The 13,462-nt window shown below is 51.2% G+C and overlaps 3 protein-coding genes across 3 annotated transcripts; 2 read left to right on the top strand and 1 right to left on the bottom strand.

The window, feature by feature from the left end:
• Positions 1-349: 349 nt before the first annotated feature.
• N7459_002179 (mismatch repair ATPase MSH1) lies at positions 350-3,463 on the bottom strand (the record flags this gene model as incomplete). Its single annotated transcript, XM_056941364.1, has 3 exons — positions 350-2,067; positions 2,123-3,044; positions 3,095-3,463. 3 exons carry the CDS (start codon positions 3,461-3,463, stop codon positions 350-352), a joined length of 3,009 nt encoding a protein of 1,002 aa, XP_056803219.1.
• Positions 3,464-3,790: 327 nt separating this feature from the next.
• N7459_002178 (ATP-dependent RNA helicase BRR2) lies at positions 3,791-10,468 on the top strand (the record flags this gene model as incomplete). Its single annotated transcript, XM_056941363.1, has 2 exons — positions 3,791-9,885; positions 9,943-10,468. The coding sequence occupies 2 exons, from the start codon at positions 3,791-3,793 to the stop codon at positions 10,466-10,468; spliced, it is 6,621 nt and encodes a 2,206-aa protein (XP_056803218.1).
• Positions 10,469-10,857: 389 nt separating this feature from the next.
• Positions 10,858-13,081, top strand: N7459_002177 (oligopeptidase family protein; the record flags this gene model as incomplete). Its single annotated transcript, XM_056941362.1, has 2 exons — positions 10,858-10,874; positions 10,957-13,081. The coding sequence occupies 2 exons, from the start codon at positions 10,858-10,860 to the stop codon at positions 13,079-13,081; spliced, it is 2,142 nt and encodes a 713-aa protein (XP_056803217.1).
• Positions 13,082-13,462: the final 381 nt, after the last annotated feature.

Below are 13,462 nucleotides of genomic sequence, written 5' to 3'. Positions count from 1 at the left end.
GTCATTGTCTTGTCATGTAGTAACCACCCGTGCTCACCAACTGTCACAAGCTGCCTCTACCTATTCCATAAACCATGTTAGTAGAAAATGATGAAAGTTTATAATTTGATATACGCTGCAAGCGGGAATGGTCTATAACGGGCCTGGTTGGTGAGACTTCAGTTTGTAAAACTGTGGAATGCCGATTTAAGCCTGAGTGACTTTATGTGCACGGAACAGATGGTATGGTACATATTTATTTACAGAATAAAATAGTCTTGCGTGTCCAGATATGCAAGACTATCTGGCTTCATCATAATCATGAAGGGCATGAGCAGTCCATGAAATAATGCCACGTAACCTCCATAAATTAGGGGCAGTTCGTCGGTCGAGAGAGCGTTTCATTGCGCATTTTTTGGCGGATCTGTTTGGCCAACATTATTGTCTCTCGAGGGAGGCCTGCCAGTTGAGCGACTTTCAAAGCGTGGGACTCGCGGTTAACGCCTTTGCGAAGGCGATGAACGAAAGAGAAAGAACCCGAAGCCGTCTCTTTGACATCTGTGCAGTATCTCTCAAGATTCTCAAATTTCTTTGTCATATCTGCGAGGCTGTGGAAGTGAGTGGCAAAGAGCGTGCGGCTCTGGTTGAGATAATGCAGGTGATGTAGACAAGCAAAACTGACAGCAGTACCGTCCTCGGGAGTTGTACCGCGGCCTACTTCATCCATTATCACGAAAGATCGGGACGTAGCCTGTTTAAGAATTGCAGCAGTTTCGAGCATTTCCACCATGAACGTTGACTGGTCACGGAAAAGATCATCGGCTGCGCCGATGCGGCTGAAGATCTGATCGACAATACCAATTTCAGCGTAGGCTGCAGGTACATACGAGCCAACCTGGGCGAGAATGGTGATCAGAGCATTTTGGCGAAGAAATGTGCTTTTGCCTGCCATGTTTGGTCCAGTGATAAGCCAAATTCGCTGTTTGTCACCCAGGAAACAGTCATTGCTCACGAATGAGCGACCCTGTTCTTCGAGGCCTAATTTGACCGTCGGGTGTCTTCCTCCCACAATCTTGTGTGATGTGCCCTCGTTCAGGATTGGTCGAACCATTTGCTGTTCATGAGCTAAAGTGGCGAATGAGCAGGCAACATCCAATTCATCCATGACCGCGGCATTGCGCCGAATCTTAACAAGGTTCAGAATAACCTCGCGACGGAGACGCTCAAAGATGGCTTGCTCCTCCTGTCGAATCCGAACCTTCACACGGTCCATTCGGTTTCCTAACTCGGTCCATGCAGGTAGGTAAAACGATCGAGTGGATTTAGTGGATGAAACATTTCGAGTGACACCCAGGTCCTCCAGGGATTTCTGTGATATTTTTGCCCCTTTGACGTGGCAGATGTGGCCCAGGCCAGGCGTCCATTTCAGGTTCAAGGCCGTAGAGCCGACCTGGTCGCGGAGGGTTTGGGTCAGCGTGACCTTTTCATCCAACAAATTTTCCAGTTCTGCATGCAAAGCGGAGATGATCTCGCTTGCATCACGTCTCATAATCCAGGTTTCAATCTGGCCATATTCGTTTTCAGGTGATGCCGCCCTTTCGCTGCCTTTTGATCTCACTTTTTTCGGCATCGCCTCGAATTCGCTTGTGCCTTCATTCATGGTGACTTCTCGAGCGAGACTAGCTGCTTCAGCGGCTCTGCTATCTTCAATACGCTGCTGCTGAAGGAGACCTTCCTCGTCAATGGCCACCAAAATCCGATCTGACAAACTAGTCGGCCCATCAAGATTTAGTCGTGAGATCATCGAGGCAAGGCTTAGCTTTGTATCTGAGGACTTGGTGGGGGCTTTGAGCCGTTCATGGTCGGCCAACACTTGCCTGATCTCTTTGGATGCCTCAATGGCTCTTGAAAGGCATATCAAGTCATCTGGATCACCCTTCCCCATTGCAAACTTTTGGACCAGTCGCTGCGAGTCATAGCTGCGTTTTAAAAGTTGCAGCACACTATCACGGAGATCATCACTTTCGATAAAAACCGAAACTAGGTCAAGTCGTTCGTTGATGACTCGAAGTGACGTAGATGGGGACGCTTAAGATAATGTAAGCAACAAGACAATCTTGTAAAAAAAGACATTTTAACATACTGAGCCGATCTCGCAGTAAGCGTGCACCGCTTTTGGTACACGTCTTTCGGACAGCATGAAGTAGACTTCCTTTGCCAAAACCATCTCGTGTAGTCTCTAGAATTTCAAGACCACTCAGACTATTACGATCGATACTCATTGACTCGTCTAGATGCCTCCGGCGCGGGGGTTGAAGCTTGAGATTCGATCCTTGTAATTGTACCCGTGTGTACTCAAGCAGGCTATACCCCGCGGCGACCTCCTCTGCAGTGAAAGAGGAATAGGCCTCTTCGGGAGTTGGTGTTTCCAGCATTGAATCCCAACGAGATATCGGAGCAAAAGCCTCAGGGTATCGAAAGAATGTGACAAGGCGATGCTCATGCCCAACCAACAGGTGCATTTCTTGGCCGATGAGATCTTGGACATTTCGGTCTACAAGTATCTCACGAGCCCCAATTCTGGCAATGGCAGACGGAAGCATTTGTGTAGTTGTAAGCTGGGTATAGAAATCCCCCGTTGACAGATCCAGCCACGACAAACCGACGCGTTGGGGCGCAGATGACAAAATGTGCTGCGGTGACTGGGCGTCGGCATTCTGTCTTGATCTCTCTTGTAGAACAGCAATATCTAAATATATTGCCAACAAGAAATTGTTCTCAGACGGGTCAAGGAACTTCTCATCGATCAATGTGCCGGGAGTGATAATCCTGGCCACTTTCCGATCAAATAACAGCCCCCCCGATCGTGCCTTGTCCTCTGCCTCGTTGGCAAATTCCTCACTGATAGCGACATAGCGGTTCAAATCTTGAACGAGGAGTTTCAGGAATCGATCGAGCTGGAAAAAGGGAAACCCCGCCATAGGAACCGGGCCAGCGCTTGTCTTCTTGGATGCAAGCTTCAGGCTGAGCAACGGTGCAAGTTCCTCAGCTTGTTCAAAATATAGCTTGACTCAAAATTAGCATGCTTGCAATGGGAGTATCATTATGGACATACCTCGTAGAAGCCCCCGACCCTGGTCAGGACGACACAATTCTTGAATTTCTGCATATTGTTGCGATGCCCCTGTACCACAGTTGGATACCGAGGGGCGTCATCAACTCCATCATTATATGCTTCCAGTTTAACCATGCCCTGAGGGATCTCCTTCAATTTGACAGTTGCTGACGTTTTGGCACTTCTCCGAAGTTCAAGCTGCGGCCCTGCACCAGACGCGTGAGCCGGTGCCACGGTGCGACGCGCATGGTGACAGATAGTTCGATGAATCGGGCATTCATATGACAATTTTAGCAATAGCGGTGCAGCTGAGCGTACGCAAGGTCTTAAATGAGCCAGTTGTAAGAAAGGTTGGCCGTTGAGTCGCATGGTCGCGACGCCGGAGAAAGTAACTACAAGACGTGGAAGCGGCAGAACCGCCAAAGCTCCCCTCCCTCCGCCTTCGCCACCGAAATCTTCCCGAGCTTCTCTCCTGGGCTGCACCCATCTTCACCAACCCTGGCCTCCATTTCTCCCCTACCAAGTCAGCTTGCTTGTGATCGGAGGATGAGCCAGGATTGTGAAACACTCTGAAAACCCAATCCCTGATATCTCTCGTGTCACGTGGACTCTGAGGCTCGGCGCATTGAAGCCGATCTCAGTCGCGACTTTTTTTTTCTTTGATTCATTTCTCGATACAATCATTCCACCGCAAAGATGGCGGACCAAAATATCTCGCAGTATAAGTACTCTGCGATGTCCAACCTGGTTCTCCAGGCGGACCGTCGTTTCATCAGTCGCGTCAATGATGAGGCCACCGGGGACCCCGAGTCTCTGGCGGGCCGCATTGGGATCCGGGAGATGGGCTCACGAATAGCACGAGATGATGCGCCGAAGTCAAAGAAGAAGGCCGTTGGCCCAACCGATATCGAACGAGGTGCAATTCGTGAAGGCGAAGATGTACTTTTCCGGGAACAGAAGAAGCGCCAGCGCGGCCAACCAGCACAACTACGAGGCCAGGGTATCCTATCCGCAGCAGATGCACTTGTCGAAGGCTTGAAGTACCGCCCACGAACACCGGCTACCCGTGCTACTTATGACCTTATTCTTACAATTACCGGAAGCCACCTTGGTGATGTCCCCCACGAAGTCGTTCGCAGTGCCGCCGATGCTGTATTGGAGTTGCTGAAGGACGAAGAAATGAAGGATTTTGATAAGAAGAAGGAAATCGATGATCTTTTGGGTAGTTCTATGAACCCAAAAGAATTCAATGAGCTCATGAACTTGGGCAAGAAAATCACCGACTACGATGCCCAGGATGAAGATGAAGATATGGATGGTGGCCTGGATGAGGCAGATGCTGAGCTCGATGAACGTCAAGGTGTGGCCGTTCTTTTCGACGAAGAAGACGAGGACGATGAGCGCATGGGCACCGTGGACGAAGTTCGAGACGATGACGAGCTTAGCGACGACGAAGAGCCCGATGAACAAGATCAACCCGATATCGACGAGGCCGCAGTCGAGGAGCCAGGCGAGGATGGCATGATTATCGACGGTGGACTAGGCCATGATGGCAAAGCAGGAGATAAAGCCCGCTTGAATGTTTCCGCTCGCGAAATCGACGCCTACTGGCTTCAACGTCAAATCGGAAACTTTTACTCCGACGCTCACATCCAGCAAGAACATACTCAACAAGCACTTGAGATTCTTGGCGGCACATTAGATGATGGCTCAGAAAGACCTCTACGTGACGTTGAAAACGACCTCATGGAGCTGTTTGACTACGAGCACGCTGAACTCGTTGCTAAACTGGTCACTAATCGTGACAAAATTGTTTGGGTCACTCGGTGGAGACAAGTTGCTGAAGATGCTGATGCACGTAATCATGTTGAAAGCCAGATGGTTGAAGCCGGCTACCGTTCCATCTTGGATGAAATTCGAGGAAAGGCTGCTCGCGAGGAACCCTCTGACCGCCCCGAAAAGAAAATTAAATTCGACTTGATGGACGTTGATGTACCGTCCGCGCCAGCGCCTGAAGAAAAGCCCACCGGTGAAGGTGGCTTGGTTGGCGGCCTGCAGCCCAAGAAACTCATCAATCTTGAGAATCTGGTCTTCCACCAAGGAAACCATCTCATGACTAACCCTAACGTCAAGCTACCTCAGGGCTCGACTAAGCGGACATTCAAGGGTTACGAGGAGATCCACGTGCCACCGCCAAAGGCCAAGAGAGAAGCTGGCGAAAAGAACATTCCGACCACCGAGTTGCCAGAATGGGCTCGAGTCGGCTTTGGAAGCTCGAAGGAGTTGAATCGGGTTCAGACCAAGTGTTATCCGTCAGCCTTCCATGACGATGGCAACATCCTGGTCTGTGCTCCAACGGGGTCCGGAAAGACCAATGTTGCCATGCTTACAATCCTGCGTGAAATTGGCAAGAATCGCAACCCTGAAACTGGAGAGATCATGCTGGACGACTTCAAAATTGTTTATATCTCTCCGTTGAAGGCTCTGGTCCAGGAACAGGTTGGAAACCTTGGCAAGCGTCTCGAACCATACGGCATTCGCGTGGCTGAACTTACTGGTGACCGCCAACTCACAAAACAGCAAATCGCCGATACCCAGATCATTGTCACCACTCCTGAGAAGTTTGATGTCATCACCCGGAAAGCTTCTGAAACCAGCTACACCAAGCTTGTTCGTCTTGTGATTATTGACGAGATTCACCTCCTCCATGATGATCGTGGTCCCGTCATCGAAAGTATTGTGAGCCGAACGATTCGGCGGACTGAACAGACTGGAGAACCAGTGCGTATCGTTGGTCTCAGTGCCACCCTCCCAAACTATCGTGATGTGGCAAGTTTCCTCCGTGCCGACCCCGAAAAGGGAGTGTTCCATTTTGATGGTTCCTACCGACCATGCCCATTGAAGCAAGAGTTCATCGGTGTAACCGACAAGAAGGCCATCAAGCAACTCAAGACCATGAACGATATCTGCTACAATAAGGTTCTGGAGCAGGTTGGTCAGCGTCGAAACCAGATGCTCATTTTCGTACACTCAAGGAAGGAGACGGCCAAGACGGCCAAGTACATCAGGGACAAAGCCATCGAGATGGAGACCATTGGGCAGATTTTGCGCAGTGATGCTGCTAGCCGTGCTATTCTGTCTGAAGAGGCGGAATCCGTGGACGATGCCTCTCTGAAAGATCTGTTGCCTTACGGTCTTGGTATTCATCATGCGGGCTTGAGTCTTGCGGATCGTGACTCAGTCCAGGCGCTTTTCGCCGATGGCAGTATTCAGGTTCTTGTGTGTACAGCAACCTTGGCCTGGGGTGTCAACCTTCCAGCGCACACTGTCATTATCAAGGGAACTCAGGTCTACTCTCCTGAGAAGGGTAGCTGGGTCGAGCTGAGTCCTCAAGATGTTCTTCAGATGCTTGGCCGTGCTGGTCGACCTCAGTATGATACCTTCGGTGAAGGTATTATCATCACTTCTCAGTCTGAGATTCAATACTACCTTTCGCTCATGAACATGCAATTGCCTATTGAATCCCAGCTTGTCAGCAAGCTTGCCGATAATCTGAACGCGGAAATTGTGCTCAACAACGTGCGAACCCGTGACGAGGGTGTGGAGTGGCTGGGCTACAGCTACCTATATGTTCGGATGCTGCGTTCGCCGGGCTTATATAGCGTTGGCGCAGATTATGAGAACGATGATGCTTTGGAACAAAAGCGAGTTGACCTTATCCACTCGGCCGCTACCATCCTCGAGAGGGCCGGGCTGGTCAAGTATGAGAGGAAGACCGGGCGTCTTCAATCAACCGAACTTGGCCGAATCTCCTCCCACTATTACATTGGCCACAACTCCATGCTTACATACGCTCAACATCTTCAGCCATCAATCACCACCATCGAGTTATTCCGCATTTTTGCCCTGAGTGACGAATTCAAGTACATCCCTGTCCGCCAGGATGAGAAGCTGGAGCTCGGTAAACTTCTTGGGAGGGTGCCTGTTCCTGTCAAGGAAACGATTGATGAGCCTCACGCAAAGATCAATGTCCTACTTCAGGCATACATCTCTCGGCTGAAACTGGAGGGCCTTGCACTCATGGCGGATATGGTCTATGTGACCCAGTCTGCTGGACGTATTATCCGCGCTCTCTTCGAGATTTGTCTTAAAAAAGGGTGGTCTTCCGTTGCCAAGACTGCGCTCGACCTTTGCAAGATGGCCGAGAAGCGCATGTGGCCGACAATGTCTCCCCTGCGCCAGTTCCCAGGTTGCCCAAGAGATATTCTGCAAAAGGCCGAGCGAATTGATGTACCATGGGCCAGCTACTTTGACTTGGATCCACCACGAATGGGTGAACTCCTTGGCATGCCCAAGGCTGGACGTGTTGTTTGCGATCTTGTCTCTAAATTCCCCCGGCTCGAGGTTCAAGCTCAGGTGCAACCAATCACCCGTTCTCTGCTGCGTGTTGAATTGACCATCTCGCCGAACTTTGTTTGGGATGATGCCGTGCACGGAAACGCGCAAGACTTCTGGATCTTGGTCGAAGACTGTGATGGTGAAGAAATTTTGTTCCATGACCGCTTTTTGTTGCGACGCGAATTTGCCTTGGCTGAGATGAACGAGCATCTTGTGGAATTTACTGTACCAATCACCGAGCCGATGCCGCCCAACTACTTCATCTCTTTGGTGTCTGACCGCTGGATGCACTCTGAGACCAAGATTGCTGTTTCCTTCCAGAAGTTGATTCTTCCGGAGCGTTTCCCTCCCCACACGCCGTTGCTGGATATGCAGCGCGCGCCAGTTAAGGCCTTGAAACGTGAAGAGTACCAGCAGCTCTATCCTGACTGGGAGCACTTCAACAAGATCCAAACCCAAGTCTTCAAATCGGTCTTCGACTCGGATGACAACGTTTTCATTGGTGCACCCACCGGAAGCGGTAAGACTGTTTGCGCCGAGTTGGCTTTACTCCGCCACTGGTCAACGGAAAAGAGTGGCCGCGCGGTCTACATTGCACCTTTTCAGGAGCTAGTTGACCTGCGCCTTGCGGATTGGGTGAAGCGGCTTGGCAACCTCTCTGGTGGCAAGACCATTGTCAAACTCACTGGTGAGACTACGGCAGACCTGAAGCTCCTTGAAAGAGCGGACCTAGTGCTTGCCACTCCTGTTCAATGGGATGTCTTATCCCGCCAATGGCAGCGACGCAAAAATGTTCAGACGGTGCAGTTGTTCATTGCGGACGAATTGCATTTGCTAGGTGGCTACGGTGGTTATGTGTACGAGGTGGTCGTTTCTCGTATGCACTACATCGCTCTCCAGACTGAGAACGAGATGCGTATCGTGGGATTGAGCGTGCCGCTTTCCAATGCTCGCGACATCGGTGAATGGATTGGCGCCAATAAGCATACTATCTACAACTTCAGCCCTCATGCTCGTCCGGTGCCATTAGAACTTCATATCCAATCATTCACCATCCCACACTTCCCCTCACTCATGCTCGCAATGTCTCGACCCGCCTACCAATCTATTTTGCAGCTCTCGCCTGATAAGCCTGCTCTGGTCTTCGTGCCCAGTCGCAAGCAAACCCGGTCGACTGCCATTGATCTTCTTGCAGCCGCCGCCATTGATGATGACGAAGATCGTTTCCTGAACGCTGATGTCTCGGAGCTGGCGCCCGTCCTTAGCCGTATCCAGGAGCAGACCCTCGCCACATCCTTGAGTCATGGCATTGGCTACTATCACGAAGCTTTAGTCCCTACCGACAAGCGAATCGTCTCCCATCTGTTTAATATTGGTGCCATTCAAGTCCTACTGGCCTCGCGGGATGTTTGTTGGGAGTTAGACTTGACTGCCCATTTGGTGATCATTATGAACACTCAGTTCTTTGATGGTCGTGAGCACCGATACATTGACTATCCCATCAGCGAAATTTTGCAGATGTTTGGCAAGGCTTCTCGTCCGGGCCAGGACAAGGGTGGCCGGGGTGTCCTCCTGGTGCCGGCTATTAAGCGTGACTACTATAAGAAGTTCCTCAATGAGGCCTTACCAGTGGAGAGTCACCTCCAGGTCTATTTGCACGATGCCTTTGTCACCGAGGCTAGCACCAAAACCATTTCATCGACCCAGGATGCAGTCGATTGGATGACCTATACCTACTTCTATCGGCGTCTACTCGCGAACCCCAGTTTCTATGGTCTCAGCGATGTCAGCCATGAGGGGCTTAGTACCTTCCTGTCCGAACTGGTTGAGAACACCCTGAAGGAATTGTCCGAGGCGAAGATCATTGATCTGGATGAGGAAGATGACAGTGTCTCACCTCTGAACGCTGCCATGATCAGCGCATACTACAACATCTCCTTCATCACCATGCAGACATTCTTATTGTCACTCTCTTCTCGAACGAAGCTCAAAGGTATCTTGGAGATTGTCACTTCAGCCACAGAATTCGAGTCTGTCCAGATGCGCCGCCATGAGGACCACATCCTACGCCGGGTGTACGACCGCGTGCCTGTCAAGATGTCTGAAGCTTCATTCGATTCGCCTCATTTCAAGGCTTTTGTTCTCCTGCAGGCGCACTTCTCGCGCATGCAGCTGCCCATTGATCTTGCCAAGGATCAAGAAGACATCATCCGGAAGGTCCTCAATCTGCTCAGCGCCTGCGTAGACGTGCTTTCTTCCGAGGGGTATCTCAATGCCATGAACGCCATGGAGTTGTCGCAGATGGTCGTCCAGGCCATGTGGGATCGCGACAGTCCTCTCAAGCAAATTCCTCACTTCTCCCCTGAGGTCATCCAGGTGGCCAACGAATACAAGTATGTCCCAACTCCACGCGATAGAGAAACAGCTACTAATTTTGCTTGCGCGTGCAGGATCAATGATATCTTTGAATTTATGGATGCTATGGACCCCTCTGAGAACAAGGACTACACTACTCTTGTCAAGCGCCTCGGTCTGAACAACAAGCAATTGGCTCAGGCAGCGGCTTTCACCAACGAGAAGTACCCCAACATTGAGCTAGACTTCCAAGTTGAAGACCCGGACAATATCACGTCGGGTGAGCCCGCTTACCTTAAGGTGAAGATTGAACGAGAGGTTGAGGAAGATGAGGAACCTGACACGGTTGTCCACGCTCCTTTTTACCCCAACCAGAAGATGGAGAACTGGTGGCTCGTGGTCGGCGACGAAAAGACCAAGAGCTTGTTGGCGATCAAGCGTGTCACCATTGGTCGCCAACTGGAGTTGCGCCTAGAATATGTGGTGCCTTCGCCTGGTGAGCATGAGCTGGCTCTCTACCTGATGAGTGACAGCTATGTTGGTGTGGACCAAGCACCAACCTTCACGGTGACTGCAGCGGAGGGCATGGAAGAGGATGAGAGCGAGGAGGAAGAGGAGTAGACCTGGCGTCTTTGTGGATTTGTAATATTAGTTTTTCTCTTCACAGCTAGGAGCTCGCAGGTTACAAAAGGTATTTTCTCTGCTGTTCAAATGGTTCCAGCGGCCGGTGTAGAATGTCGTGCTTGCCTATCTAGGCAAGTATCCCTAGTGGACCTCCGAGGTCGAACCCCGCATGGAGTCACGTTGCATCCCAACCCAGTATTCGCCTTCCTTCTTCAATCTCTGCCTCGCTTTTTCGTATCTTCTCATCTCCCCCTTTACAATTAGCCTTGATCAATCGCATCGCTTCCCCTTGAGCCTCTATTAGCCTCTGGTCTCCAAGCCCGGAACCGTGGGAAGCTCCTTACTATCTTATCGCTCCCTTGTGAGGTGACATGGCAATCCGCCCAATGAAGTTCACACCCGAGTGAGTGTCCCTGCCGCAAACCGTGTTCCTGAAAGCTTGATGCTTTGCTAGCTCCGAAGGCATCTCAATTGACCATCTACAGGGTTCTCCTCGGTGCTCCCAGGCGGTCCTCAGCTGTCCCCAACGCAGCCGGGACCCTTGCTGTCTACACCCAGACATCTTACTCCTTCGAGTCACACTCCAAGACTAACGAGATCCGTGTGATCGAAATTGAGTCGGGCCGATCTGCCCTCATTACCAACGACCCCGGCGCCAGCAACCCGCAGTGGCTGGGCAACACCGACCAACTCGTCTGGCTAAAGACTAAGTCCAATGGCAATACGGGCTTTATCATCGGCGATGCACGTGAGGTCGACAAGACATACACCGCAGGGACTGTTCCAGGTCCCGTCTCAGACTTGAAAGTCACAATTGTCGAGCCTGGGAAGATCGGTTTCGCGGTCAGCGGCAAGGCAAACCCGGACGGGTCGCTGTTCAATCCCCACGATGCCAAGAAACCTCACACTACTGGCCGTGTATATACCTCGCTTTTCGTCCGACATTGGGATGCCTATGTTGAGCCCCAGAAGAATGCAATCTGGTACGGCCTGCTGGAGCAGGCACCCATGTCGCCTCCCCGCCGACAGGCCGGCAAGTTCTCCGTCTCAGGACTCACCAACCTGATCTCGGTCTCGGGCTTAACCGGTATTGAGGCGCCCATCCCACCCTTCGGGGGAACGGGCGACTTTGATATTAGCCCTTCGGCCATCGTGTTCGTTGCGAAGGACCCAAAGCTGAATCCAGCTACCCACACATCCTGCTCGTGCTATTATGCTCCCATGTTCTCATGGACCAGCCTGAGTGTATCCGACGCTAAGCTCTGTAAAGTCACGGCTCTTCAGGGCGCCATGTCGTCTCCCGTTCTGTCCTCGGATGGAGGCTCCATTGCTCTGCTGGCAATGCAAGAAGATGGATATGAGTCTGACAAGAACCGGATTTTGTACGTTCCTAACCCGTGGAACGGAGAGATGATCGAGGTATTTGAGTCTTCCGATGGCAAGGGGTTGTGGAATCTGAGTCCTTCGGCTGTGTCTTTCGCTCATGACGACAGGTCGCTACTCATCCAGGTCGAAGAATTCGGGCGAGGGGTGCTCTACCAGCTTCCTCTGAGTGGCATCCGCGAAGCCAAGCCTGACGCCCTGAAGAGACTCACTCGTTCAGGTTATGTGAATGAGGCTGTACCTGCTGCTGCCGGCTCCCCCAAGCTGTTCATCTCCAGTAGCAGTCTGGTCGACAACAGCCAATGGTCTATTATTGATCCAGCTTCACCGGACGAAGTCCAGGTCGTGTCATCAAATTGCCGCGAAGGATCAGCATTTGGTCTTTTCTCCGCACAGGTCGACGAAATTTGGTTCCGGGGAGCCGAAGACCACCCTGTGCATGCCTGGGTGGTGAAGCCGTCCAACTTCAAACCCGGTGAAAAATACCCTCTAGCCTATTTAATCCATGGTGGTCCTCAGGGTGCTTGGAATGACCAATGGAGCACGCGATGGAATCCTGCTGTTTTCGCGGAGCAGGGATATGTTGTCATTACGCCCAACCCCACGGGCAGCACTGGGTACGGACAGGCCTTCACTGATGCCATCTGTGGCGAATGGGGCGGTCGGCCATACAAAGACCTGGTGAAAGGATTTGAATATATCGAACAAAACTTGGACTACGTGGATACCACGCGAGCCGTCGCTCTAGGCGCCTCTTACGGCGGCTACATGATGAACTGGATCCAAGGCCATGATCTTGGTCGCAAGTTCAAGGCTCTGGTGACCCACGATGGCGTGTTCAGCATGACAGCACAGCTAGCCAGCGAAGAACAATATTTTCCACTGCATGATCTCAAGGGCCCAATCTGGAAGGTCCCCGAAAGCTGGAGCAAGTGGGATCCATCCCGATTTACAGGGAACTGGCAGACGCCTCACCTCATCATCCATAACGAACTGGATTACCGCCTGACAATCGCCGAGGGCCTGGCTGCATTCAACGTTTTGCAGATGCGCGGCATTGACAGTGCCTTCCTGACGTTCCCCGACGAGAACCATTGGGTGCTGAACCCTGAAAACTCTCTCCTATGGCACCGGACAGTACTCAACTGGATTAACAAGTATGCTGGTTTGCCCCCGGTGGCAGACGAACCGGATCTGTCGTCGGGCATGGGTAATCTAGCCCTGTGAAGGTTGTGACTTCCGCCTTGTGGCTTTGAAAGGGTACGTGAAACGCCGCAATAATGACTGAGCACAGTCATAGAAGGACTTTGCAACCCTTTTTTTTTTTTGGAAACAAAGGATGGCCCAGATTAATGGTAAGGAAGGAATTTCGCCTTGAAATCAAACAAAGGGCCTGATTTGCCTTCGTGTGCCGAAGCAGCAGAGCACTATTTTGGGATGTTTCAGTTCATTGTCTATAACTTTGCCATTATTGGGACAATCGGATTTCGGGCAGCTATATAAGAAGCACTGTTTCTCGAGTTTTATTCCGAATATCATCATTGCCTTAGACTTTCGTTTCTCAAAGACATTTTTACGACTTACATTGCGTTGCTTTATACCGAAGTT

The sequence above is a fragment of the Penicillium hispanicum genome, assembly GCF_028827665.1.
Source record: "Penicillium hispanicum strain IBT 35686 chromosome Unknown utg000002l_segment0_segment0, whole genome shotgun sequence".
Lineage (NCBI taxonomy): Eukaryota > Fungi > Ascomycota > Eurotiomycetes > Eurotiales > Aspergillaceae > Penicillium > Penicillium hispanicum.
Note: the sequence above shows the minus strand (reverse complement) of the source record. Positions and strands in the feature narration are given on the sequence as shown.